We start from the raw sequence: 25,830 nt of genomic DNA, 5'->3' as shown, positions 1-25,830 counted from the left end.
CCTACAGATGTTTCAAAGTCTCCATGACAATGTAGTACAGGTGTTATCCTGTTGATTCGGTTTCTAAGATACCCCCAGACTTGTATTAAGACTAGAGCTTTTGGTCGGGACCTAAAAATCAGGCCCGACCAGTTTTGAACCTGGGTCTGAGCACGACCCGTATTTAAAATAAATCATTTAAATAGTTTATTATGAGCTAAAGTAAACTACATTGTGCATTTTACAGTGCATTATCAAAACAAATAAATAACAAATGCATTCATTCCAGTTGCATGCATTATAAATAAAATATATGGAACAATAACGTGTGTCTCACTTGTTCTTCCCCCACATAAAAGTAGAATTTCCTAATTCAAATCCTTAAAAAGTAATTTCTAGTAATTTTCTACCTCTAAATTCCAGAATCTCTGAATATGTAAATGTTGTTCATTTTCCTGCTGGACACAAGATGTCTCCTCCTTCACTGTAAAGTCCATTCTCAGTGGATGTGCACTGGTGGATCACACTGTACAGGTTGCATACTGGACCAGGACTGACTTTAGTCACACAGGCTGAATTAAAACCCAGCAGTCATCTGAGGCTGTTTTTTTATTGTAAACATGAAGGTGTATAAATGACAACAGCACAGGACAACATTCAGTCTGATAAACACTTTCTGACGTTAGAATGAGCCCTACTGACTTCATATGCACATGATGACATGTCTGCCTCACTTCAGTCCCCCTCTGCTTCTTTCTCTGTGTTCACTTGCTGATGTGGACGCTCTGGTGGCGGACCAGGTTTCCCAGCACGGAGAAGCTCTTGCCGCACTTGGTGCAGCTGTAGGGTCTCTCTCCTGTGTGCACGGCCTGGTGCACCTTGAGGCTGCAGGCCTGCGAGAAACGCTTCCCGCACAGGCCGCAGCTGTAGCGCTTCTCCCCCGTGTGGACGCTCATGTGTCTCTTGATGTGGCTGGACTGGGAGAAGCGCTTGCCACACTGCGCGCAGCTGAAAGGTTTCTCCCCGGTGTGCACCCGCTGGTGAGTTTTCAGCTGGTGCGGGTGGATGAAGGGCTTCTTGCAGAGGTGGCAGTGGTAGATCCTCTCCCCGCCGTGGCAGCGCTGGTGCACCGCCAGGTCCCTGGAGGTGGAGAATTGCCGGCCGCACTGCTGGCAGCTGAATGCTCGCTGCGTGCCTCTGGGAAAGCTCCTAGAGTCAGAGGACGCGCTGCTGAAGGCGGTTAGAGAGTCCGACGTCGAAGAGTTCCCGAAGCTGCTTCCACTGCTCAGGAAAGGAAAAGACGAGGATGATAGCGGCTCCTCTACGCCTGTGACTCCGTCCGCAGAGTGTCTAAGGGAAGCTGTCAGGGACCTGGCCACCTCTGGGGAGGAGAACAGGTCATCGAAGGAGGAAGAGTCCAGGCTGCTGGTGTCCAGATCTGCCGGTCCGCTCTCTGGGTGCTGACTGTTAGAGTTACTCACACATTCTGTTCCCGCGACTAAAGGATTCTGGGTCCTGAAGGCTTCAGACCAGGAAGGTTGCGTCTCCAGTTTGACTTTTGTTGCCTCTCCCCTCCAGTCTGCCACAGCACCACACAAACCCTTCACTCCTGCTGTCAGTGACAGCTCTGAATCCAGGGTCTTGATCATTGGAGTCTCCACATCGGGACCAGACAGAGAGTCACTGGCATCCACAACCTGTCTGTCGCCTCCTACGTTCGAGTGCATCATTTCCCCGGCTCTGTTTGGACCAGAACCCCTCGGGGGGGCTCTTTGGCTCTGGTCTGCTGGATGAGAGTACCGACCCTCCCCCACTCCCTCGTTCTCAGCCTGCTGCTGAGCTTCAGGTCTGTCAAAGTCCTGTTTTTCATCCTGACCCGACGTGCTGACTCTGGGGGTCTCTGCTTCAGCACTCAGAGGGCGGTCGCCCTCAGCAGCGAGAGAGAGAGACGGAGGTCCAACTGAAGAATGAACAGAGAGAAGACAGATTATTATTGAACCATGGGTGGTCATGGTGTGTTTCCTCAAAGGTTCAATATATGTGAGATTTAAAACATTAATATAGTAGCACACAACTCTGTGCTTTGTAAAGATATAGAGGAGTCATGTTGGGCTTTGTTCAGCTCTCAGTATGTTTCTAGCTTCCTAATTTCGCTGATTCATAATAAAAGCATTTAAATAATAACTTCGTACTCAAGCCAGAAATGTTACCAGGTCTGACTCTGGGGCAGCAGACTGGCAGCACATAAAGTGCATGTTTGAAAGAGGCTGTAGTGAGCTGTATGTAAATTCTGTCTCTCTTTTTGGTGTTTGGTGTTCATACATACTGCTGCTGTTGGGAACTGTCTGACGGTCTTCCAGCACACTGCAGCCTGGCAGCTCCTCCTCCAGCCGTTCCTTCTTTATCAGCACCACCACCTCTGGCTCCAACGGCTGACAGACAGGAAACATGCATGTAAAGTTATTACTGCTGCCGAGCTACAAATCTGATACGTGCTGGCTAAGTAATCAGCAGCTGAGACTGTTCTAGGATGCTTTCTGTCTGTTTTTCATTCATTAAATCACACGCACACTTCTTTCAATGCCCCTTTAACGTAATCTTAATATAATCTATGATATAATAATAATCTTTACATCCTCTGGTTACAAGTGAGAATGGATTTCTCACCTTTGTCAGTTGTATGATATGATAAGGTGGGAGAAGAGAAGAGAAGCTGACCGTTGCAGTGACAGCAGCACTGACCTGTGACCGCTGAGCGTTCTCCAGAGTGACTTTTTTTTTGCCGATGACAAGACCGTCTTCTCCTAAGTGATGATCTGTTCAAAGTAAAATCACTGGAGTTTGTTAGAATATGTTCTGTGTTCCACAGTTTGCCATGTAGGACTGTCATTGGGTTATCCAGAACAGTTTTTACCAGGGTTGTCCATGCTGTCTCTGTTCAGCCTGGGTAACCCTCGCTACTCTAAAACACAGAGCACTTTCTATCTTTAAATGTATTCATTAGATATAAAATAATATGAAAATAATAATGAATAATGTATAAATATATCACGTGAGGAGTATAGTTCTGGCTTCTGATTGTCATGTTTAAGTGTCTGTCATAAACAAAGGAGCATCAACAACATCCTGTAACAATGACATTTTTTATTATATTACATCATACCTTTTCATTTAATTTGAATAAAGTCTTCTCACTCACTGACTGATCAGAATATTCTATCAATGTTTTGGTTGGTTTAACTTTATGTTCATAGTACTTCTATTGGTGCTATCCATTTGTCTCGTGAACTCGGAGCCGAGTTGTTCTGCCGTGAGAACGTGGCGTCATTGCCTGGCTTGTACCACTTATAACGTTCCAGTTTGTCTTTGGGCATTACGAGTCGGAAAGAAGTGCAGCAGCTGTGTTGTTATTGTTTGTGGCTCATCTAAACAAGCTCAATGTGAGATAATATAGTTTTTCTACAGAAACACTAACATTTCAAGTAATTCCGTTATTGCAAGTCTTACATTTCAATAATATTTTGCCATTTTCGCCTATTTCAATTTCAACAAGTGCTGTGGCATTTGTCTCGAGCCACCAGGGGCCACCAGGGGCCACCAGGGGCCCACCACCAGGGGCAGTGGCAGGCTACTGTTATTGTTAGCTACATTAGCCTATTTAGCAAACCAGCTCGAAAACAAAACTTTACATTGTATTGCACGCACAGCAACACCGTGCAATACATAAATTGGTGACCGGACTAAAGCAGCACCGTAAACAAGTGTTAGAGCATTTAAAATCGACATTAAGATGACCAATGTAGTACAAATACAAAGAAAATACATCTTAATATGGGCACTGCCATCTTTGTTTTGCGGGTCGTATGTTGGTCCTCGTTCAGCTCGGTGTACTGTGAGCCCTGGGACGGCTGAAATTACGACCAAAAGGGGGTGTGTCTCTGTGAAATGTCGCGAGATAGCTGCGAGATTTACACTTTCCAACTCGGGCTCCGAGTTCACGAGACAAATGGATAGCACCACGACTTCATGAACTATCTTCAAGCCTCCAACCCAAAGCATCTTCCTCAGCTCTGATTGGTTGTTTTCGTTCAGGCCCGGTGGATTCTCACAAATGCCATTAGCCTCTGGGAGGAGCCAGAGGACCGACTGCAGCTTTAAGTAAATATGTCATCATAACAGTAAAAAGTTCTCTTAACATCAAACTATCTTGTTAGAATGAGAAAGAGTGCATCATCACTCAAGGCCAGCAGTGAGAACCTACAACGTTATGCTGTTAAAATGTCATATTTTTGAGTGGACCCTGGTGGCTTAAAAGCTGGCGGAGCGGTCTAACCTTTCCTGGCACAGGTCACCACCAGAGGCGGGGGGGTGGGCTCTCTGTGGGCCTGCTCTCCTGAACGGACCTCCAGCAGCCGCAGTCTGCTCTTCAGGACCTGGTTCTCCCTCTGGCTGCGGGATATCTCCAGCCTCAGGGTGGCGAAGCCGTCGTCCACGAGCTGACAGATCTCAGCCACCGCCGCGTTAGCTAGGACCTCCATGATGGACGCCAGCTGAGAGTGGAAATCCACGCAGCTCCCCATCCTGTTGTAACGGTCCCCACACAATTACAGTCCGGCTTCAATCGTTTGTTGGAAATGGAAGCAGCCTCATGTAGCCCCACTGGAGACCCGTGAGAGCAGACAATGAGTCATTCTCCGCACCGACTGCCGTTCTAATAACGGTTCTTCTCAATGAAAACGCTGTTTGTTTACTTCCGGGTGTGGCGCAAGGTCGTTTCTTCTTCTACCGTAATTACCAGAGTAAAGAGGGATGTTCAAATTCAAAGAAACTTAAATAAAAATAGAATTACAGATATATTTTATACATTTTTCGTTTCCTGCTTTTTATTTTCAAAACAAAAACATGGGATTGTTTCCCGATTTTTGTTTCCTAATGTCAGAACGAAAATAAATGTATGAGTCCTGTGAATTACCCTCCACTCACCAAAGACAATGTCTTGTTTACGGTTCTTTACCCAAATGTATTTGGAAAATACTGATCCTAAAAGTACTGCATCCATTGAATAACAATGAAATGTTTGTGTCATGTTCTCAGTGTACAATGTAAAGCTGCTAAGACATGACCTAAACCCTAGTAGGTCTGTGTGCCGATGATAAGAGGTGGACGACTCCCGTTGGACCAACGCTTCCAGTCCCGATATAATGCCCAAACAACACGGACAGTGTGGACGGGAGACACTGTAGTGTTCTAGCTTTACCCAGAATTTTTTTTTCCCTTTCCAACTTAAATTTAAATGTAAAACTGCATCATACCAATATTAACAGCGGGTCACATAACTGCAGCTTTCCAGAGCTTCATGGTTCCTATGAGCTGGTTGTGTACCAGCACACAGTCGCAGTTCGCTGGGGAACATAATGGAGCATGTAGCAGCTGAAGAGCCAGATGTTTTTTCAGGAGGCCGAAACCAGAACTAAAATACAATGACTACTGGACTTACATTCATCAGGTGGACACAAACACAACTCCAACCAATGCTAAAGTTGCTCTGTGTTAGCTGGATGTGGAAATAAGCAACTGTTTGCTAACGTTAGCTTAAATGGTGATAATGTCGTATTTACACGTTTGTTTCTGCTGCCCCCAAGTGGACAAACAGCAGTTAGTGCTGCTTTAACGTTGCATTTGTATTTTCTTCTTTTTTGAGCATTTCTATTTCATGTTTTTCCATTTGACCATTTTATTCTATTCATTATTAGGGTTGCTACAGTATGACCTTTTCTCATTTTCTCAGAAAATATCAGTTTCACAGTTGAACATTATAATGTATTACACATTGGCTGTTTTTTGAACAAAATCTTTATTATAATTTCACAAAATATTATGTCCTAGATTATTTCAATAACACCAACATGGTAGAAATCAATACCGTAGATAAGCTGAAGTAGATACTGCAGCAACCTAATACCAGTATCTATTTGTATCTTTTAGTATTCTTTTTTCTTTTGGTGCAATATTCATTTATTCACTGCTCTATTGTTTTTACCCCGTTTCTCTTTAATTTGATTTCTGGCCGAAATCATCCTCCGTATGTGAGAACTGTAATAAATTTACGGGGTCTCAGTGTGACCTCATCTGTTCAGCTGCTTGTTCAACTCTTTGAGCTTGCTTTTCCTGGAGGCAACAAGGTGAGCAAATGTCAGTTAAATTTACACAACCTCAAAGCAAAGAGAGCTGTTAACATGACCCGCAGCGGTGAAGACAGAGGAGACGTTCTGTTTGAGTTACCTTAAATGCATGCAGAATACATGGCTCATTTTTCATCAAATCCTTTAAGACCTAAAGCTGATTCAGGAAGACTAACATAGACTGTCAGAATGCTATCTAAAACTTAACACAGTAAATCCAAAGAACAGCAGAGTCACACTAAATGTAAAATGACACTGACCAAATGCTGCTGAAAAGAAGACCAGACATACCTTATCTATTCACAATAATATGGACAGTTTAATGTCAGGTTGTGGTCTTTTGGAGGCTGCTTGTGTTCATTTGGGGGTCGATGTGGCGTCCCTGTATAACTTGCTCTACTTGGCGGTGTGCAGGGCCTGGTGCCTAATGAGGTTGCTGAGGAAAGAGAAGTTCTTGCCACATTTGGAGCAGTGGAACCTCTTCTCCCCGGTGTGGACACTCTGGTGGACCTTTAGGTTGGTGGAGGTGGAGAACTGCTTCCCGCAGTGGGGGCAGGGGAACGGCCTCTCCCCCGTGTGCACCATCTGGTGGCGCTTGAGGCTGCAGACCTGGCCGAAGCTCTTCCCGCACTGGACGCACTGGTAGGGCTTCTCGCCCGTGTGGACACGCTCGTGGATGCGCAGCTGGCACTGGTGGGCGTAACGGCGAGAACAGAAGGTGCAGGCGTAGGGGAGGCAGGGCTGCTGAGACTGTGCTGACCCAGACTCTGGGTTCTGGCTGCTAGATGCTTGATAAAGGTGGTTCTGACTGGAGAAGTGGAGGCTGTCTAAGTCCCGGATTCTGGACCAAGAATGCTGGGTTTGCTGGGAGTCCACGGTTGCCATTGTGACAGGGGGATTGTTAAAGGTAGAGATGTGATTACTGTAGGCTGTACTGCCGTCAAACAACACTTCACTGGGCGTCTCGTTGATCTGAATGCACAGCAGTGGCCCATACTGCGACCTTGGGCTGCTGTTGCCCTGACCTATTAGAGGCGTCACTTCCTCAGCTCTTTCCTCTCCACTTAGTCCGGACGGCAACGCCCTGCCGCAGCCGTCCTCCGCCGCATGTGGAAGCGAGTTGGTTGCAACAACCACTTCAAGCTTAGACGTGGACCTCGCCTGCTCCATGGCGCACTGCGGCTGTTTAGAATCCACAGGGAAAACCGAGGCGGGGTTTGTCCCTATTTGGTTAAATGATGAGTTTCCTGCCACGGATTCTGGTGCATATGTGGAGCATGATGGCCGCTCCATATCTTCAGTCTCACCGCTCTCCTGCCATTCCAGCAGCGTTTGGGAGGGACTGTGTTCCTCTGGGGGTTCACCGAATGACCCATCAGCAAAGACAACAGAGTTAGAAAACAATGTGAGAAATGGTGTCATAAAAACAAACTACAAAACCTAAATACATGGACATTTTGAACAGATCATGTTCATTGTTCCTGAGTAAGAAAGTGTGGATATTAGTATAGTAGTTCCTGCTACAGCACTGACATTTGATGAGATGATGACCTACAGTATAAATGCTAAGGTTCCAGTCACTGCAGGTTGATTTTCATTAAAAACTAAAGTGGAACTAAAGGCTGATGGTACTGTAAAAAATCTATCAGCAAACTGAGAGGTAATGTTTGTTACTCTCATGGACCCTTTGGCAGGCCCACCACTGTTCATTATCATAAATATCTGAATTACATGAAAATGACATAAAATGATGCACAATAATGACATCTCGAATTTATTTATATTTAAATTGATTTTTCAATATGAGGCAGGTCTCTTTTAGGTTTTTTAGATGTACAAAACCTCTTATAACCCACCGGGTCGCCCACTTGAGCGAGTTCTAAGCAGCTTGGATCGGTTACACAGATATAAATGTTTAAACTTTTGTCAATATGGACATACTGCACATCGTTAGATCAGTTGGTTAGACTAGAAATCTGCTGATATTCAGCATTTTTCAGGATGAGTTTCAAAATGTTTTCAGTTAAATGAACTTATGTGGTTTAAAAGTGTAATCTAAACTTTAATAGTTACATTTTGTTTTCTTAACAGCAGTGAATGAAATGTTGAAATATAGGCCTACTGTGTATATTTTTTTTCTATACGTTTTCTGGCACCCCTTAAAACCAAGCAGGCCTTGCGACCCCCTATGAAGCTTTGGCCAGCCCCAGGCGTTTTAGGAGAGCTTTTATTTTTTATTTTTTTAAAGGAACTATATATTTGTAAGGTGTTTTTAAAGTATTATTTTTTGGGGCCTTTTATGCCTTTATTTGACAGAGAGAGATAGACAAGAAAGGGGGGCAGAGAGAGAGGGGATAATGAGGTGTTTTGAAAGATTTACGTCCTCAGTAGGAACCAATGGGCTTGGAGACACAGGTATTGAGAGACGGACTAACACACACTGTTGGTTTGAGTGTTTTCTGCGTCACGGAACAACTGAGGACGTAAATATGGACATGCTCTGTGCAGTTTGGCAAAATGACTGAAACAGGGAAAATAAAGCGCCCTCACTGCGGCCTGGAGAGTGAGTGTGTGAGGTTGCTTGGTGCAGGTTGCAGTGGTTGGATGGCGGTGTGAAAGGAGAACGGGTTGATACCTTGCACTCCATCCATCTTTTCCTCCTCGCTCTGAGAGCTGCTCGTGTTTGTCACGTATCTCTGGCCCTAGAAAGAGGAGGGAGGTGTTTAGCTGACACAAAGAATGCTCTGACACAGTAAGACTTATTATCTCAAACACACTGTAAAAACAACAACAACAACAAAAGATTTTTAAAAAATAACTCAAAAAAGAACACTAACAGTAAGAAAAATAATAATGTAAAATACAGCAATTATCTTATTAATTATTATTAATTAAAATACAGTTTTTAGCTTTCATTTTACGTAAAATCTTGTGTAACTTTTTGGCTTTTCAATGTTTATTAAAAGATATTTACAGTAAAAACAAAAAAATTACCTATAAATACAGGCTAATAATCAGGTTTTATTTACAGAAGACTGCTGGTATAATTTGATTTTTATTTTAATCTGAATTTTAAGTTATAGAACTGCGTGATGATGTTTTCAGTTAAACTGTATTTTGACAGTTTACCATTGCTTATACACTGATAAAAAAACATTTAGTCAATGTTTTTGTTGTGAAAACTTAATTAATAAAACCTCATACAAGATATCTGTCAATTAACAATCCATGCAAAATTACATCACAATCTATTAAATAAACAGTAAATATGTTTTATGTGAAAAAAAGGAAACTGTCTTTAAACAAGCACTAATTTTATGGTTTACTGTAAGAGATTTTCACATTATTTTACATTAGACATGTAAATTTATAAATTCTTTTGTCACTTTATTACTATTTCAATGTATTCAAAAAATAAAAACCTACAGATTTTTATTACAGTGTAGGGTTGATTTGTTAGATATTCGTGCTAGCCATAATCAAATGATTTCACAGTTCATATCAGTTTGTATAAATCGTCTTTTCAGAAGCAACAGAGAGCTTTATCTCACTATGACTAAAGCAGAAAATAATAGATGAAACTACACCATACAATGAAACTGTTGAAAATATCATTTATTGTCATATTTACACTGTTTGTATACATGAGTACAAATGTTTGTTTTTGCCCTCTCTTCTTTGGTGAGCTCATAGCTCTGATTATAAGGACACACTTCAATGGTTAAACATGCAGTTACATGTCAACTGATGGGATGAATAAGAGGATGAGTGACAGAATGTGTAGTAAGTGTAAAAGCAGTCCACACAGAGATCAACACATGGAAAACTTAAGCATAGTTTTTAAACCGGCTTACTGCAGAATCCAAAGAAAAAAAAAAGGTAAGTTAATTTAACTCCAAAAAATGTTGAAACGGATTACATCGAGTTAAACTAACTTAATTTTGTATGTTAAAAAAACATTCTTGATCAAGTAGCTTCAGTTATTTTAAGGGACACAAGGGTACAAAATACCTAGTAAAGAGTACTTAATCAGGATTGTTTTTTAAACGTCATTTAAAATTACTGGTAAAAGCTGCTTTTTTAATTTACAAAATTTTGTTTTGGTTATTTACAACATCCGAAGTTATCTGTTTCAAATTTGTTTTGAGTTAGATGAACATATATGATTTTACAGTGTACAACTGCTCACATGCAGTATCCATGTCCATGCGAATATGTCGCTGTATATATTCAGATATATAGTATACTGGACAGTATCATCACAACTGTGATCATACTGGGTTAACGTGTTATAACGAAAATCATTCAAATCTTTATTAACTGGATGGAATTGGATGGGTTCATTTTCCAGGAGTTTTTATTGATAATTTAATAATTTAACATTGCATGGTTCATGATGAAGAGCCTCAGGTCCATTACAGGTAGGTGGTCAGAGTTTAATGTGGTATTTATTGGTGTATTGGTGTACTCCAAGAATCTGGCGATACGATACGTATCACGATACATGGGTAACGATTCAATATATTGCAATACTGTAAACAAGGCGATATATTGGGATTTATTTTCGACCTAATTTAAGAAAAAAACTGCCCACAATGCATAAACATTTAGCAAAAAGTTCCTGTAACATCCAACATTATAGCTCTCAGTTTATATTAATAACACTGCTGTCTAGTAGTTAGGGGTTAAATCATAACAATTTAGTGTTTTTGAGATTACACCCCTATCAATATATATATGTGTGTCTATATAGTATATATTTTTTACCCCAATTTTATATATTTTGTGGTGTGTTCTTAGTACTATGACTTTTTTAAAAAAATTCACAATATATCGGCTTGTTTACAACATTGTAATATATCGCAATACATTGAATCGTAACCCCTGTATTGCGATACGTATCTTATTCTTGCCAATACACAGCCCTAGCACACACACAAACACACACACACACTAAAAAACTGATGTGTGATTTCACAAAATATATCCCAATGACATCATGAAAGGAAATAAAATAAAAGCAACCTCTCCACATACATGTGTCTGTTACTATTCAGGCTTCATTCAGATATGACAGGATGTTACAGAAAGAGTGACAGGGCTCAGTCACATTTGGGAGCGCCATCACACCAGTGGTGAGTTGGAGTAAAAAGCAATAATATGAAAGGTGAGGAGTGTTCTTTCACAGGCTGCATCTCTGATGGACAAACCCTATTTTAAAGGACCAGTGTGTAGGACTTAGTGGCATCTAGTGGTGAGGTTGTAGACTGCAACCAACTGAAAGCAGCTCGGTCCTTTCTCTGCACATTGTCTTTTAGCTGTGTCATTGTACACAGAGCTGACACATGATGGCAGGCTGTAAACTTTACAGAGTCTAACAAAACTAACTGTGGAAGCGGAGACGAGAAGTGCAGCGGAACTCTGACCTGTTGGCTGCTCCGGTGCTAACTGTCAGCAAAGTCAGCTAAACCACTTCCACTTCAGACGGATGGTGGTCCAACCTCCTCTGCTGCCGACCACTGTGACTGACTCTTTGGCTGACTGTGCTGCAGCAGCCCGGCAGGAGAGACGCTCTGTGGTGAGCTGGGATTTTATAACTATGAGCAAGACGCACACTTTTACCGTCTCTGACTGTGTGGAGATCTGATGTGTTCCAGCCCTAATGAAAACACAACAATTCTTACATTCAGGTGATTATACACTAATTAAAAACATAGCTATAAATATTATACTCCTTTTCTGCCAATAGATCCTCCTCTATGTTACACACTGGACCTTTAAAGCTTTAATTAATGACACATTGTGTGTGAGGGATGCTCATCCCTCTTCTCACAGTGAATCTACCTTTCATCATTTCTGATATTATACCACATCTGACACACAGAATGATGAGATGTCACGTTGGGACTCTTGTTTGATTCCTATTTGCTCACATGCTGTATGTAAAGGGTTTTGCTAGATTTTCATGAAATCGTGGATGCAGCATGAAAGCCGGAAATAAAAAGGAGGTTGACAGCTGGTCTGATTATACTCATTGCTGTGGGTTTCTTTTTTCTCGTTTCCTCGTTGCTGCATTATTATACAGATGTCTCAGATCTGACATGAGAACAATCTTCTCATCAGCTTAAAATGAGCTCCGTCACAGTGTTTCATGGTCTGATTGTATTTTCTTTGTCTATAGAGATGATGTCAGTGTGTCAAATCATGGAGATCCAGTTAACCAGGTGGTCACAAGCCGGCTTTTTCTACACACTCGACATCTTTATACAGAATTTTCAAATGCGTCCTGTCTGTATAGTAATTTTCGTTGCTAGTGGCGGAGTCTGCCATCCCTGCACTAGATTCAGATCGGATGACGAAACAAACTGGAGAAGCACTAAGACAAGTCAAAGGACAGAGTTAATGCAACATCAGAGCTTGATTACTGCATCTTCCATCTCGTCCCCTGTCCAATAAAATATAAAATACCATATGCATTAAGTTTCTGTTGAGACAACATTAAACTGCGTGGTAATGTAGAGTTTGGTCACATTAACAGGCCATATTTCTACACATTAACACAAAAATGTATACGGTACTGTGTCTTTTCTGGTTGGGGCCAATGAGGGCATTTTTATGAGGAGGGTTGTATCAATTATGTCAAACATAAATGAAAAGGAATATATTGTGCATAAATTACAGACGCAGGCACCTACACACTATAGGCACCTATGTACACTGCAAAGGAAATTATGCGTATGAAGCCAGAGCTGCGGTTTAGAAGAAACCAATTTGAACTACCAGGGGTGAAGATTCAGAAGCAGAAGAAAGCTGGTGATGTTGGTTGGTGATGCCGCTGTAGTATTTTGTGTGGGATTACAACCGTATTGGTTACTCATCTTTATTCATTGATGGCACAAACGTGAATGTGCATAGAGACGCCTAGTGGTAGGATTGGCGACATCGCAAGCAGACAAAGATTTGGAATAGTTATTGAAATTGAATGCAATAAACAGTGCATCGTTAGGCAAAGTTAAGTGCAGGCACTCAAGTTGAGCCATAGCTTAGCCTAATATTTTGGTTTGTGTGCTCCACAAACTATTCAGCTGGGAAAAGCAATAGCCAAAACTATCTGTGCTTCAGACTTCTAACACACCTCTTAGAAAAGAACTGAACAATGCATTGACTGTGACAGGTATTTGCGTATGAACATGCCAAAATGACTTGACGTGTACATATTTGTTGCCTTAACACGTAAAATGTAATTTCATTTTACACCATTAACACGACCAAACTCCAAGTGTTTGCATGCATTTTAATGTTGTCATGAAACACAATATCTCTACGATGCTATTGGCACTAATGTCCTTCCATAATAAAAAATTAAGTGCTCTTAAAAGCCTTAAAAACTAAGTCACATGGTTAAAAAGTGAAGTGGTTAGTACTGTAAAAAAGCCTCGTCTAGTCCTCTTCAGGGTGTAAAACATTGGTGCAGCAGTGTTGTGGGAGGTCTGGTCTTTGTGTTCCGTGCTGTATCTTCTGGTGCCTCTTGAGGTTGCTGGGATGGGAAAAGCGTCTGTTGCACACAGAGCAGCTGAAGGGCCTCTCTCCGGTGTGCACGTTGCGGTGGATGTCCAGCTGGCTCTGGCATACAAAGCTCTTGCCGCACAGCAGGCAGGTGTAGGGCTTCTCCCTGGTGTGCCTGGCCATGTGCTTCTGCAGGTCGGACTCCAGGAAGAAGCGCTTGGTGCAGCTGGTGCAGCCGTACGGCCGCTCCATGGTGACGGCGTGGTAAAAAGCCAGATGGAAGCTGCTGGAGGAGGGTTTTTGGTTGCTCGCGGGGCGGTGCAGAGCCACGCTGCGTGTGTCACTGGAGGAGTTGATACTGGAGATTGCTCCACCGCTAGACGTTCCTGGGGTGTCACGAAGGGGAACAGACCCTACCTGCAGAGAGGACTTCACCTGCACTGACTTGGGTCCTGCTGATTCCAACCCAGGACACTGAATCATGGGTGATGTAGTGTTTTTATGTCTATCTCTCTCTCTGCCTGCTACTCTCTTTATCTGGTCTACATCTGACCACTCACACTCCCCCACCTCCTTGTCAACATCAATGACTATCACCTCTGACAGGGAGGACTTGGAGGTGTCTAACACAGCCTCATTATCTTTCCCACTGTCCATTACATCACCACAGAATGGTGGCACGGTGTCCCTGTGTGGCGTCATGTCAGCGTCCATGTTCAGCGACTCACTGTCCCCTGCTCTGACATCACTTCCTGTTAGCTCCGGCCGGGAACTGTGGGTATTGTCATTGATGCTGTCAGTTTCATCTGTCCTGCCGACAACAAAGGTGATGACGTCGGATCCACTGACCTCCATTCCGCTGCGGCTTCTGGCTGGCCGTCTGTCGTTCGCATCCTTCGAGGCGTCAGGGAGCCGCGTGCCGGTGTCCGAACCTCCTCTGCTGTTGATGCAGGCGCCGTGGTTGGTGGTTCCGGTCTCAACCGCTCCCTCCACCTTCACTATCAGCAGCTCCCCCTCATCTTCAGGCTCTGCTGACTGAGAGGACAAACTGATTAAAAATAATGGTCCATGTTTTTTGTCAGAAAGAAACAAACTGATCCTTCCCGACATTTTTTGCTCTGTGCTCCAACAGTTGAGCAAGCCTCGGTCAAATTTCTCCTTCCCTGTACTCATATATGCTATGTGCTAGGCTAATCTATGTTGAAAAGACAACCACACTTTGAAGATGGAGCAACATAGTCACATCTTAAGCTAGCTAAAGTAAGCTAAATGCTAGCAAACTAGCTATCAACTATCTACATGAAATGTTAGCTAGCTAGTTAGTTAGCACTTTGCTACAGAGCAAAACACTAGCTAACTGGTTAGCTAGCTAATCTACATCAATTGTTAGGTAGCTAGTTAGCAAGCATTTTTCAAGTTGGGGAACTAAGAAGGACAAAGCAACAATTGTGTTAGCAATGTTAGCTTGACACTGGCCACTATTGTAAAAGAAAAATGCGCAGTGCTTTACAATTGTGAAATAATTGCAATCTCAATATTGATCAAAAGAATCGTGATTATTATTTTGGCCCTAATCCTGTCAACTTTTTAAACTTTTTTTAACTTTTTTAAAGTTCTTTTTTTGGCCTTTTCATGCCTTATTAGACAGGGACAGCCGAAGATAGACAGGAATGGTAAATGGACCTGTACTTGTATAGCGCCTTTCTAGTCTTCCGACCACTCAAAGAGCTTTTACACTTCATTCAGTGATGGCAAAGTCCATCAAACAGAAACTAACTCATTCATACACATTCACACCGATGCACGGCATCGGGAGCAATTTGGGGTTCAGTATCTTGCTCAAGGATACTTAGACGGGTGGCACCAGGAGCCGGGGTTCAAACCCACAACCTTCTGATTAAGGAACGACCCGCTCAGGTGGGTAGAGAGAGGGGATGACACGCAGCAAAGGGCTGCGGGTCGGATTCGAACTCGGGCCGGTGCAGCAACTCCGTATATGGGTTGCCAGCTCTACCGACTGAGCTAACCGGGCGCCCATTGGTCAACTTTTTAACCTTAAAATGACAGCTTCAAAATCCTTTTGATGGACACTTTACTTTCACAAGTAAAGCTTGTGACTTTAGCACCAGTCACTTGATCCTAAGTAATGTAATCATAACAAATGCACATGTACAGCTGTCCACCACACTGATTTTAATTTAATTGCACTCTGAAACTATATGGGCATCGCAAAAATTCTAATTCTTACATAATGTTGCTTTAAACCCTGCGCACAGGCGGAAGCTCCACAACAGTAACAGTAAAAAAAAAAAAAAAAAAAAAAAGCACTAACAGCCATTTTGGAACTTCATTGGCTTCACTACCGGAAAATGCTCCTGAACCACTTCTCCAAGATCTACACTTCAACCTCAACTTCAGCTTTATTTGTCCCAGAGGGGGAAATTTGTCTTGGTCTCTGGAAAATAGAGAAAACACACACAGACCAAGGTACATAAAACATACATCAAGTGACACCAAAACACAGAGTATGTTAAGCCAACACCATTCAGTCCAACCGTCAAGTGAGGGTTAGGATAGGCTGGAGACAAGATTTAAGACGAGACATTTTAGAAATTAACATACTGTCTGCCACAGTATGTCTGCACAGCAAAGAGCCAAGATGTAAGACTTGGACTTTTTTGAGGAAACAAAATGCTTTTATAAGTCCTTAAGACATGCAGATACCTTGATAAAATCTGATTTAGCCTCGAAATAATCAGAATCTGACTAAAAGGCCGTACAGCACTGCAGATTACTGTCCCAAATGTCCAACACAAATACCAACTAAAAATTCTTCTTCTCTGCTTCTTCTCAAAGTTGTTGCCAAAAATTGTTCCTTGAATGTCTACCATAAACTATTACTACTATTACTACTACTACTAATAATAACAATTGACATTAACTGCTGTGTCTTAGACCACTATAAAGTCCACAGTTAAGTTGAGAGCATTCTACTAAGGTGGGGAATAAAATAAGATCTCTCTCTCTCATACACACAGTCACTGTGTTGCCATTGGCAACATGTATTTTACTGACATAAACCAATATAATAATTCAGCAGACAGTCCCTCCAGGAAAACGTGATTATACGATTGCATAATTCAATGCATAATCAGCCAAAGTCCGCATATTTATGCGGGGGCCGCATTTTTTCAAATACGCCGCACTTTCGCCGCATAAATTGCCAATTTCCGCACGGCTTGCACAATTTCATAATCCCCGCATTTTCGTTGCAAAAAAGTCACATATATCTTAGCAGAAAGTTGAAAAATGTTGCGTTTACTTCACACAAGAGCAGCCATTTTCCCCTGTTGCCATGGGAACGTTATCATCGCATAAAATTGCATAAATTGCTGCATATTCCATCGCGTTTTTTAAGAAAACGCCCCGCAACAATCACAAACCAACTCCGTGTTTTTCTGGAGGGACTGCAGCAGAGCAGTACTTCCAGTGGTCATTGTCACATTAAGCGTCTTGGCCATCTGAAGAACTGGACTGTACCAATTTCCTTTCAATAACTGACCAAATATTACTCCATACACTGAAGCCACTCAGTTAACAGTCAGTCAGCAACTGTAGAAAGTGCAGGTTTCCTCCAGGAAACTGTTAGCAGAGACGGTAATCTTAGAGCCGGCGTAAGCTTAAATGAACTGAATTCTACCTTCAAAAAGCATGAATTCTGTCCCTGAGAGTCCCCTAAAAACCTTCTGGATTGCGACACTGAGAAGAGGGTCAACTCTGCTGACATGATGGACAGCAGTAATGGGGTTTGTAAGTGTTTAATTTGGAAATGGTTCAGCTGTGGCTAAACTTGTGTATGAGCCTACTGCTGGCAGTCGTTGTGTTTCTACGTGGATGCTATCTGCTGCTATGTCAGACATTTTGGAAGGGGCCTATATGAAGATGGTTTTCTGGGGCTGGTGCACTGTTGGATAGCTACCTCAGTTTTGGTGGTGGTGACGACCTCCTGATCAGGATCCTGGTCCAGGTTGATAGGCTGGGTCTTCTGCATGGACTGTTGAGTCCCTGGACCTCGGTTCAGAAACCTGGTCCTGCCTTGCAGAGAGGGGCCTTGTGGAGCATTAAAAGGAGAATAATTAGCCACAACTGAACTCAATGTATCTCTGCATAGTGTTAAAGCTGCAGTAGGACTCATATAAAAATAACTTTCTATCATATTCACTGAAACTTTCACTATCTTTTCACTATCACACATCTTCCTCACATTCTCCCTGTCCTGGGGAAACCGATATTTAAGAGTTGACAGAAACTTAAAGGCATGTTAACACCAACACTTTTAAGGGCAAACTTGTTGTTGAGGGAGCCAGAGAGTGGCTGTACTTATTTAAAGAGGTGTTCGTGGCTTATTATTCCAACCTCAGCTTTGTCAGAGATTTGTAAAGAGAGGTTATGATGACATAAGCATGTACACATAAGAAAACCAAACAGGATCCAGAACTTATCCTTGTAGTATTCCACATTTGATGTCATTATTAGGTATGAGTGAGTACAAAATGATCTGTTTCCATGCTCTGGGTTAAACCGGAAGTCGGCAGGACTAAACAAAAATAAGTTGTAAATTTAGCCCTGATATTGATATGAGTTGATCAGCTATATTTATTAGAAAACTATTTACAGATCAGCCTCAGAATTGATCTTCAGAGCATTGTTTTTGAGCTTCTTAGTGCAGTGCTTCTAATGACATTTGCAAGAATCCACCATGCCCGAATGAAAACAACCAATCAGAGCCGAGAAAGACACTAGTTGATTGTGGAATCTCATTCCCAGATTGTAAAATACCAATAACCTCAGCAATTAACTATCTTTGTCGGCTCTGATTGGTTGTTTTCGTTCAGGCCCCTGGATTCTTGAAAATACCATTAGGAGCACTAGGAGGAGCCAGAGGAACCTGATTGTTACACACATCTGTCTCATGTTCTATTGTCAGGATATAGTGAAAGTTCCAGCAAATATGACATTTTATTTTTTAATAAATGTTACCTGCTGCAGCTTTAATGTTTATACCTTTCCAACTCTATACATTATGCAATTGATGTGATATATTGCTGTTGAAATAAAGCTTTGGTTGATGACAAAAATACACATTTGGTGTTTAAAATAAGCTACATTTTTGTTTTTTAAATGACATTGGTTAATTACCAATGATCGATTAAGGAAAGAGCTTACAATTTGCAGCCCTACTGTCCATGATACAGTACGATACGATATTCATAGGGACTGTTCACACAGGGTGAAACACAGCCTGAAAAGTTGTCCAGGAGGAAATCTGTGCATTGTTTTGAATGAAGTATAGTATGCATTTAAAACTACTCTATGCCTGAAATCAGCCATGGTGCCTGAGACTTTTAATGAGGAGAGTAGCATAAAAGAAATAGCATTCACCTGCACTGCACTGGGTGGAGGCAGACATCTCACAACCTACCACCTACCAACCTGAAATAAGACACTGTCAGCTTTATCCATCATGCTGACACCAGAAAGCGCTCACATACCTATTAGCACATTTTGAACACATTTCTGAGCGGAGTTCGAGCTGAGCACCGGGGCTACGTACCGGCCAGCGAGTCCCTGCTCTGCCGGTGGAGGAGGCGGAATCCGGGGAAGCGGCTGCTGATGGAACCCTCCGCTCCCTTCACTCTCTCCGCTCGGTACCTGGCGACCTGCAGCTCCAGCAGTTTGATCTTCCTCCGCAGGAACTCGTTCTCCTTCTGGCTCCGGGACATTTCCAGATGAACCACCGAGTAGCCGTCGTCCACAACTTTACAAATCTCTGCGACGGCAGCGTTAGCCAGCACCTCCATGATGGAGGCAATTTGAGAATGGAAGTCCATGGCTATCGACATTGTCATTGTCGACACTCGGCCTTTTGGACGAAAGAAACCTATTCAGTCCTAAAAAACAACCCCGACAGGTCTAAAAAAACGTCGCAGTGCTATCTGAAATGCATAACTAGCTAGCCGTGTGGGGCTGTGGAGTCTTTGTTGATATGATGGCTACACGGAAGCGATAATATTGACAGTATTTTTCCAGGAGGAACGATGAATAAAGTGCAACAGCGCCCCCGGTGTTCAGGAGCGGACCTGTCCCACAGTACAGTACAACTTTATTGATCCATATGGGGAGACTGGGTCGCTGAAAACATACAACACAGACAGTAAAATAAAGTGACTGCTGCAAATAAATATATAAATAGAAACATCATCACTTCCTTCAACACTACATACATATATGTGGACAAACTATTATCTTTAAAGTGCACATGTTTTAGTTATACACTGCTCAAAATATGTTGCACACTACCACATATTACATACAGTGTATATATTTTTCATTTATAGTCTTATATTTTCTATTATATTTTATAATATTATTATGTTGTGATTCTTATTGTACTTGTACACTTCTGTACTCTTTGCACTACATTCCTCTATGCTGCTGTGTCTGACTTGAATTTCTCCTAAGAGTGTTAAAAAAGGTACTCTTATCTTATCTTATATATATATACAAATGCCTTTTAGGAAATTATTGTATGAAGGATGAATATATGGAATTAATCATTCCATAAATTCAGACTTGCACATACTGTGTTGACCTAGTTACTCAAACTTAATTTATTACTCATTACTCGTTACTCATTTCAAAAGTATTATTATTACTTTAGTTATTACTCCCTGCCAACACTAATTAGTTTCACAGTTATACACACTATTAGTTATATTACTTTTCTGCTACTCCCCATTAAAGTGGTAATTGTGTCCTTTCTCCCCAAATACAGATTTAAACTTATTAAATCCAGTTCTGTTTGTTAAAATCAAAGTAATGGAATATTTCCAGCTGCTGAATGGAAGTGTTTCCATCTTCCAAACTAGTTTCCTCCACCATTACAAAAATGAATCCAGGGATGTGACTCGAGTGTTGGATTTCTAATCAGTAGGGAGGTGTCAACAAAAGTAATGTTCTAACTAATTATTTTTTAGGGGATTAACTGTAATATTATTACTAAAGTTTATTAGTAATTAGTTACACTACTAGTTACTAATATTATTACAAGTAATGCCTTACTGCACAATACTGCCCACGTGTGTTTCAATAATCTGTGCATTTATCTCTGTGCAGTGCTCCATCAAACATATCTGTATATATAAAAGATTTCTGTTTCTTTCTATTTTTATGTTTTATTTTATTTTATGTGTATTTTCTTATATATTGTGTTGAGTTGTATCTTGAGCTGCAGTGACAAGCAAATTTCCCTGGTTTGGGAACAACAATGTCTATTTCATCTCATTGTATTGTATGGTATGGTATCATATCATACTGTACTGTATGGTATCATATCGTACTGTACTGTACTGTACTGTACTGTACTGTACTGTACGGTATGGTATCATATTGTATAAGCATGGTATTAAATGCTTAACTAAAATCAATAATTACAATTCTAGCATAGGTGTTTGTGTTCTCAAGGTGCTTAGAAGTAAAGTGAAATGCAGAGGATGGCAACTTCACTGCTACGTTTGTGCTTATAGGCAAATTGTCATGTGTCTAAGTCTGGCTCGACTTCTTTCTTGAGCAGAGACACTACAAATTTCTCAAAACATTTCATTACAATAGAGGTCAAAGCTACAGGACGAAAATCATTATTCACTGTGGCAGAGGGCTTTTTAGACACTGGTGTTATGATTGACTTCTTCCACAAAGCTAGGACAGTGTGAGTGTCCAAAGACCGTTGGAATATTGGACACTATGCTGGTGTTAGTTCCACTGCACAGCTTTTAAGCAAGAAAGCTGGCAGTCCATCTGGCCCAGTGGACGTATTAGTGCACACCTTACTAAAAAGGGACTCTACACTGGGCGGGTCCACTTCCAGCCAGTGGGTGGCATCAGTATCTGGCAAAGACAACAACATACTGTCTCAAACCTCAAGTAAAAGTCATTCAGCTCATCTGACTTTTGTTGTTCATCCACAGTGATAATTTGTTGTTTTGCAGAATTCATGTTTGTAAGTGATTTCATAGTGTCCCAAAGTTTTTTATGGTTTGAAGTTTAAAAGCTCTGTTCCATTGTTTGCCTGTGCTGTTTTTGTAAGGAGCTGTTTCAGTTCTTTTTGAACTACTGACAGTCCTGCCCTGTCTTTATTTCTAAAAGCTACCTTTTCCCTATTAATACAATCTTTAATTTATTTTGTAATGTATGGTTTATTGTTAGGATAAACAACAACATCTTTGTTACTACATTTCCTATCGGATAAAGGCAGACCTCCTTGTCCCAGAAGAAATGTGTGGTAAATAGGCATAAAGTATTAACTTTGGTCTGTGGCGAGGCGGCTGCGCTCCAGTCCCGCAGGTGGCGCTGTGCCCGCAGTCTCAATGCTCAACACACAGCAGAAGACGAAGTCTCGCGAGAGTTGGTTCGTGCGCAGCCGACTTGTTGCACAAGGTCAGCGGCACTTACGCGAGCAGCGGTCTGTCAACCGAGCACTTTCTAGAAGCGGACAGAGCTCTCCCGGTCTTCAGTCCGGTTCACCAGTGAAGAGAAGCGTGTTTCGGTTCAGACATGGCCAGAGGAAGCCGCAGCCGTCCCTCAGCAGCCAGGTAAACTACCGTTAACTGACTGACATCACTTTCACAGCTGGCTCAGTCCGTGCTCAGGAATATTGTGTGTTCTATTTAAAGCCCTGGAAGTAGAGCTAATTCCTGTATTGAGACTGACAGACATATTGACAGTAACGCTTGTAGTCAAACTAATATAACTACATTATTCACCTGAAGGCACGTGGTCTAATTGTTGTTGCGTCACAAGTCTGTGACACCATGTCACAGTGACGTTAGGGCTTGCAAGGTCACTACGTTAAAGATAACGGTTTCTGTGAGGCAACCCCGTCAGGTGGTACAGTGAAGAGGAAGAGTTTTTAAATGGCTCTCAGCTGTATCCAGGTTCCATCAAAAACTATGGAAGGTAAAGTGATGGGAAAAATTCTGTACATCACTACAAAGAGAAACGTTCTCAAAATATTGTCTTAACATCACAAAGTACTGACTTATAAGTCAAAATACTGAGACATTCTATCTATATATATATATATATATATATATATATATATATATATATATATTGAACGTTTCTCATTATAATGACTTAGAATTCCCACTCTGTCCTTCGGTAACGCTGTGTGGTTAGTTAGGTAACACTATCTGGATAACTGATCCCGGGAGGACAATTATACAATTAATCATTTAGTTTGACAGGCGCTTTTTTTGGGATCAACAAGGTAGTGTCTGGTACCTTGTGATGGACATTTGACCTTCATTTTTAACAATTTATAGAGAAAACTAATAGGCAGGCATTTTCTCTGCAACTGAGGCTGAAAGGCTGAGATTAAATATCATTATTGCTGAGCTTTGTATGAATATATAATTCATACTTTTATTCTAGAGATGGGACTGATCCCATCTAATATATATTATAATCATATTTAGCATATCACGTACCAATCCAGATTCCATAGTCTGATGCTTCTTTAATTTTAAGCCCATAGCCAAAATGTTAACTTAATTAATTAATTACTAAACAGTTCTCCAAAGATGTCCACCAGTCTCCATTGTTTGCCTTCCAGAATTTTATCACGTACAGGTGGAGTTTGAACCTGCTACAACGTTAACATTAGAGTTAGAGTGAGCTAGTAACAGTTGGGTAACTCAACATGTCCTCAGCTTGGACACATTTTAGTCTTGAAACATCATCAAACAGATCCCTGATTTCAGAGCGACGACACATCTGATACAGCTGAATGAAAGGAGTGCTACTGGGACACAAGGGCTACTGCAGATTAAATCCCTTTAAGCCCGTCTGTTTTTGTTTCCTGTCTGTAGTCCAGCTCCATCCCATGCTCCAGCACCCGCTCATCCGCCTCCCGCCGCTCTGGCCCCAGCTCCAACACAGTCCCAGGGGCCAGGCCTCATGGCCCAGATGGCTACCACAGCTGCCGGGGTGGCAGTAGGCTCAGCTGTGGGCCACGTTGTCGGCAGTGCCCTCACCGGAGCGTTCAGCGGGAGCAGCAGCAGCAGCAGTCCAGAGCCAGCCAAGCCTGCATACCAGGTGAGAGAGTGTGATCAGACAGACGATTAAGGTGGATCACTGAACCTAGCTGAACTTAAATAGGTCATCACTGGGTTGTTCTAGGTCTTGCACTTGTTTTTCCCCTCACCTGGATGGAAATGTTCTGTTTTAATACAGTGTAACATTTGGATTTGGATTTAGTAAAAAAAAAAGACACTTGTTGAATCTCATTGTACAAGCATCGATATTTCACAACCTGGGAATGACACTCAGCAAACAACTTTCTTTCTTATTATTAGTATGTTTGTTTTGTTATTTTATAAGAATGATCTACTGCGGTTTTAAATCCAATAATGTTAAAATGTCTTCAATATGAAAACTTTGGCTTATTTTGTCAAGTTTTTCTTATAAACCTGTTTTTTAAGAGAAGAAGACATCAGAAGCCGGGTCTCGTTTAGCTTCAGGTACTATATGTAATGTATGTATGTATGTATGTAGCAGTGATTCACTAACTGACTAATATCTGGAGACAATCTGAATATGAAACTTGTGAAGTTGTGGCCGAACCAGAAAGTTCCCACAAAGAAGCCCTTTTCTAACTTTCTAGCAGCCCCTGAATAAATGTGAGGTGTGTTTCTTTCCTCGTATGATTCCAGGAGCCCCCCCGGCCCGCCACGGCCCAACAAGGCCCCTGTCAATTTGAGGTCAGACAGTTCCTGGACTGTGCCACCAACCAGTCTGACCTGAGTTTATGTGAGGGCTTCAACGAGGCGCTCAAACAGTGCAAGTACTCCCACGGTGAGTCTGTGGTGAACGATGGCACCACAATACAAAATACTTTTCCTCCTACCTGTAGAGCTGTTTAACCATTCAGATAGTTTTGGTGTGAGGTGCTGAGTTTTGGAGATACTGGCTGTAGAGATGTCTGCCTTCTTTCCAGTATAATGTCTCTTTCCAGAAATCATAAACTCAACAGTCCTTGTTATGAGCAGTTTCACGTAGGGACTATGTTCTTTCTACGTATCGCCGCACAGACGTTAGCAAGCTCACCTGGCACCAGTGAGGTAGCTGACATTCAGCTCCAGTTTGCAGATGTTGTTCGGTAGAAAGAAAATAGTAGAAAGAAAGTTCCTACATGAAACGTCTCACAACAAGCTCTGTGGACTATCTTGCGTAACCAGCTCATGGTTTCTGGAAAGAGATGTTGCTGTTGAGTTTTTCAAATGTTTTTTTTTTTGCCGCTTTGAGCACCACAAGTTCAGTTCTGTGTAGTTCCATTATACTGGAGAGAAGACAGACATCTCTACGGCCGATATCTCCAAAACTCAGCAACTCACACCAACTCACACAGATGAATAAATGGCACAACAGGTATTTTTGATTTGGGGTAAACTGTCCCTTTAACAGAAGGTACCTGTTTTTGAGTTCTATAATATTCTCCATGTAAGCTTCATGTATAACTGTCCCAACTTAACCAGCTTTGCTTTTTTGTACAGTTTTGTGCTGCTTTGATTCAACAATTGCTTGCACAAACAACACAATATGATTTTGGTATTTATCACCATGACCTGTTTCTTTTCTCTTTTTCTCTAGGTGTGACATCACTGGTGTGAAGGATGGGTGTCAGCTGTCATATTTCAGTAATGAAACATACTGTAGACATGTTGTAGACACAAATCTGAACGCTGTACCTCAGGAAGTGAGCCTGTTGTTTGTCTTGTTGATTGATGACTATGTAATGTATGAAATGTTTTTGCTAATGTACAGCGATAAACCTTTTAATAAACAGCTGCTATCTACTCCCACCATGTGTAGTCTTGTTTCGTATTATTTGCCAGGAATTTCTAATGAATGAAGTTGCCAGCAGAGGCATTCCTGCTTGGTTCTGCTGAGGAGGCTGGAGCTCGGCCCCTTGCTGTAGGCTCCATCCGGTTCTACTTTCAAAATAAAACCCCAAGTTGGAGAAAACAAACTTTAACTCCAAATTTTAAAGAATGGTTTCTCCGAGTAGGATTTACCTGTCCTAAGGGACTAACTTTGCTTTAGG

General features: G+C 41.8%; 3 protein-coding genes across 3 annotated transcripts in view; 2 read left to right on the top strand and 1 right to left on the bottom strand.

Annotated features, from left to right (window-relative positions):
* Positions 1–25,830, top strand: part of LOC127355362 (uncharacterized) — a 126,389-nt gene that overhangs the window by 71,680 nt on the left and 28,879 nt on the right. The gene's annotated exons all lie outside the window — the stretch shown is intronic.
* On the bottom strand, positions 571–20,024 carry LOC127354987 (uncharacterized). Its single transcript, XM_051385403.1, has 9 exons — positions 19,282–20,024; positions 17,647–17,777; positions 14,517–14,702; positions 8,797–8,863; positions 6,562–7,513; positions 4,313–4,581; positions 2,647–2,795; positions 2,306–2,411; positions 571–1,939 (listed from the first exon to the last, which is right to left on the bottom strand). The coding sequence occupies exons 1-9, from the start codon at positions 19,574–19,576 to the stop codon at positions 744–746; spliced, it is 3,351 nt and encodes a 1,116-aa protein (XP_051241363.1). The 5' UTR covers positions 19,577–20,024; the 3' UTR covers positions 571–743.
* On the top strand, positions 22,138–25,588 carry chchd10 (coiled-coil-helix-coiled-coil-helix domain containing 10). Its single transcript, XM_051386196.1, has 4 exons — positions 22,138–22,318; positions 23,597–23,822; positions 24,440–24,581; positions 25,377–25,588. Exons 1-4 carry the CDS (start codon positions 22,281–22,283, stop codon positions 25,394–25,396), a joined length of 426 nt encoding a protein of 141 aa, XP_051242156.1. The 5' UTR covers positions 22,138–22,280; the 3' UTR covers positions 25,397–25,588.

This window comes from Dicentrarchus labrax, unplaced genomic scaffold (assembly GCF_905237075.1).
Source record: "Dicentrarchus labrax unplaced genomic scaffold, dlabrax2021, whole genome shotgun sequence".
NCBI classification, from domain to species: Eukaryota; Metazoa; Chordata; class Actinopteri; family Moronidae; genus Dicentrarchus; species Dicentrarchus labrax.
Note: the sequence above shows the minus strand (reverse complement) of the source record. Positions and strands in the feature narration are given on the sequence as shown.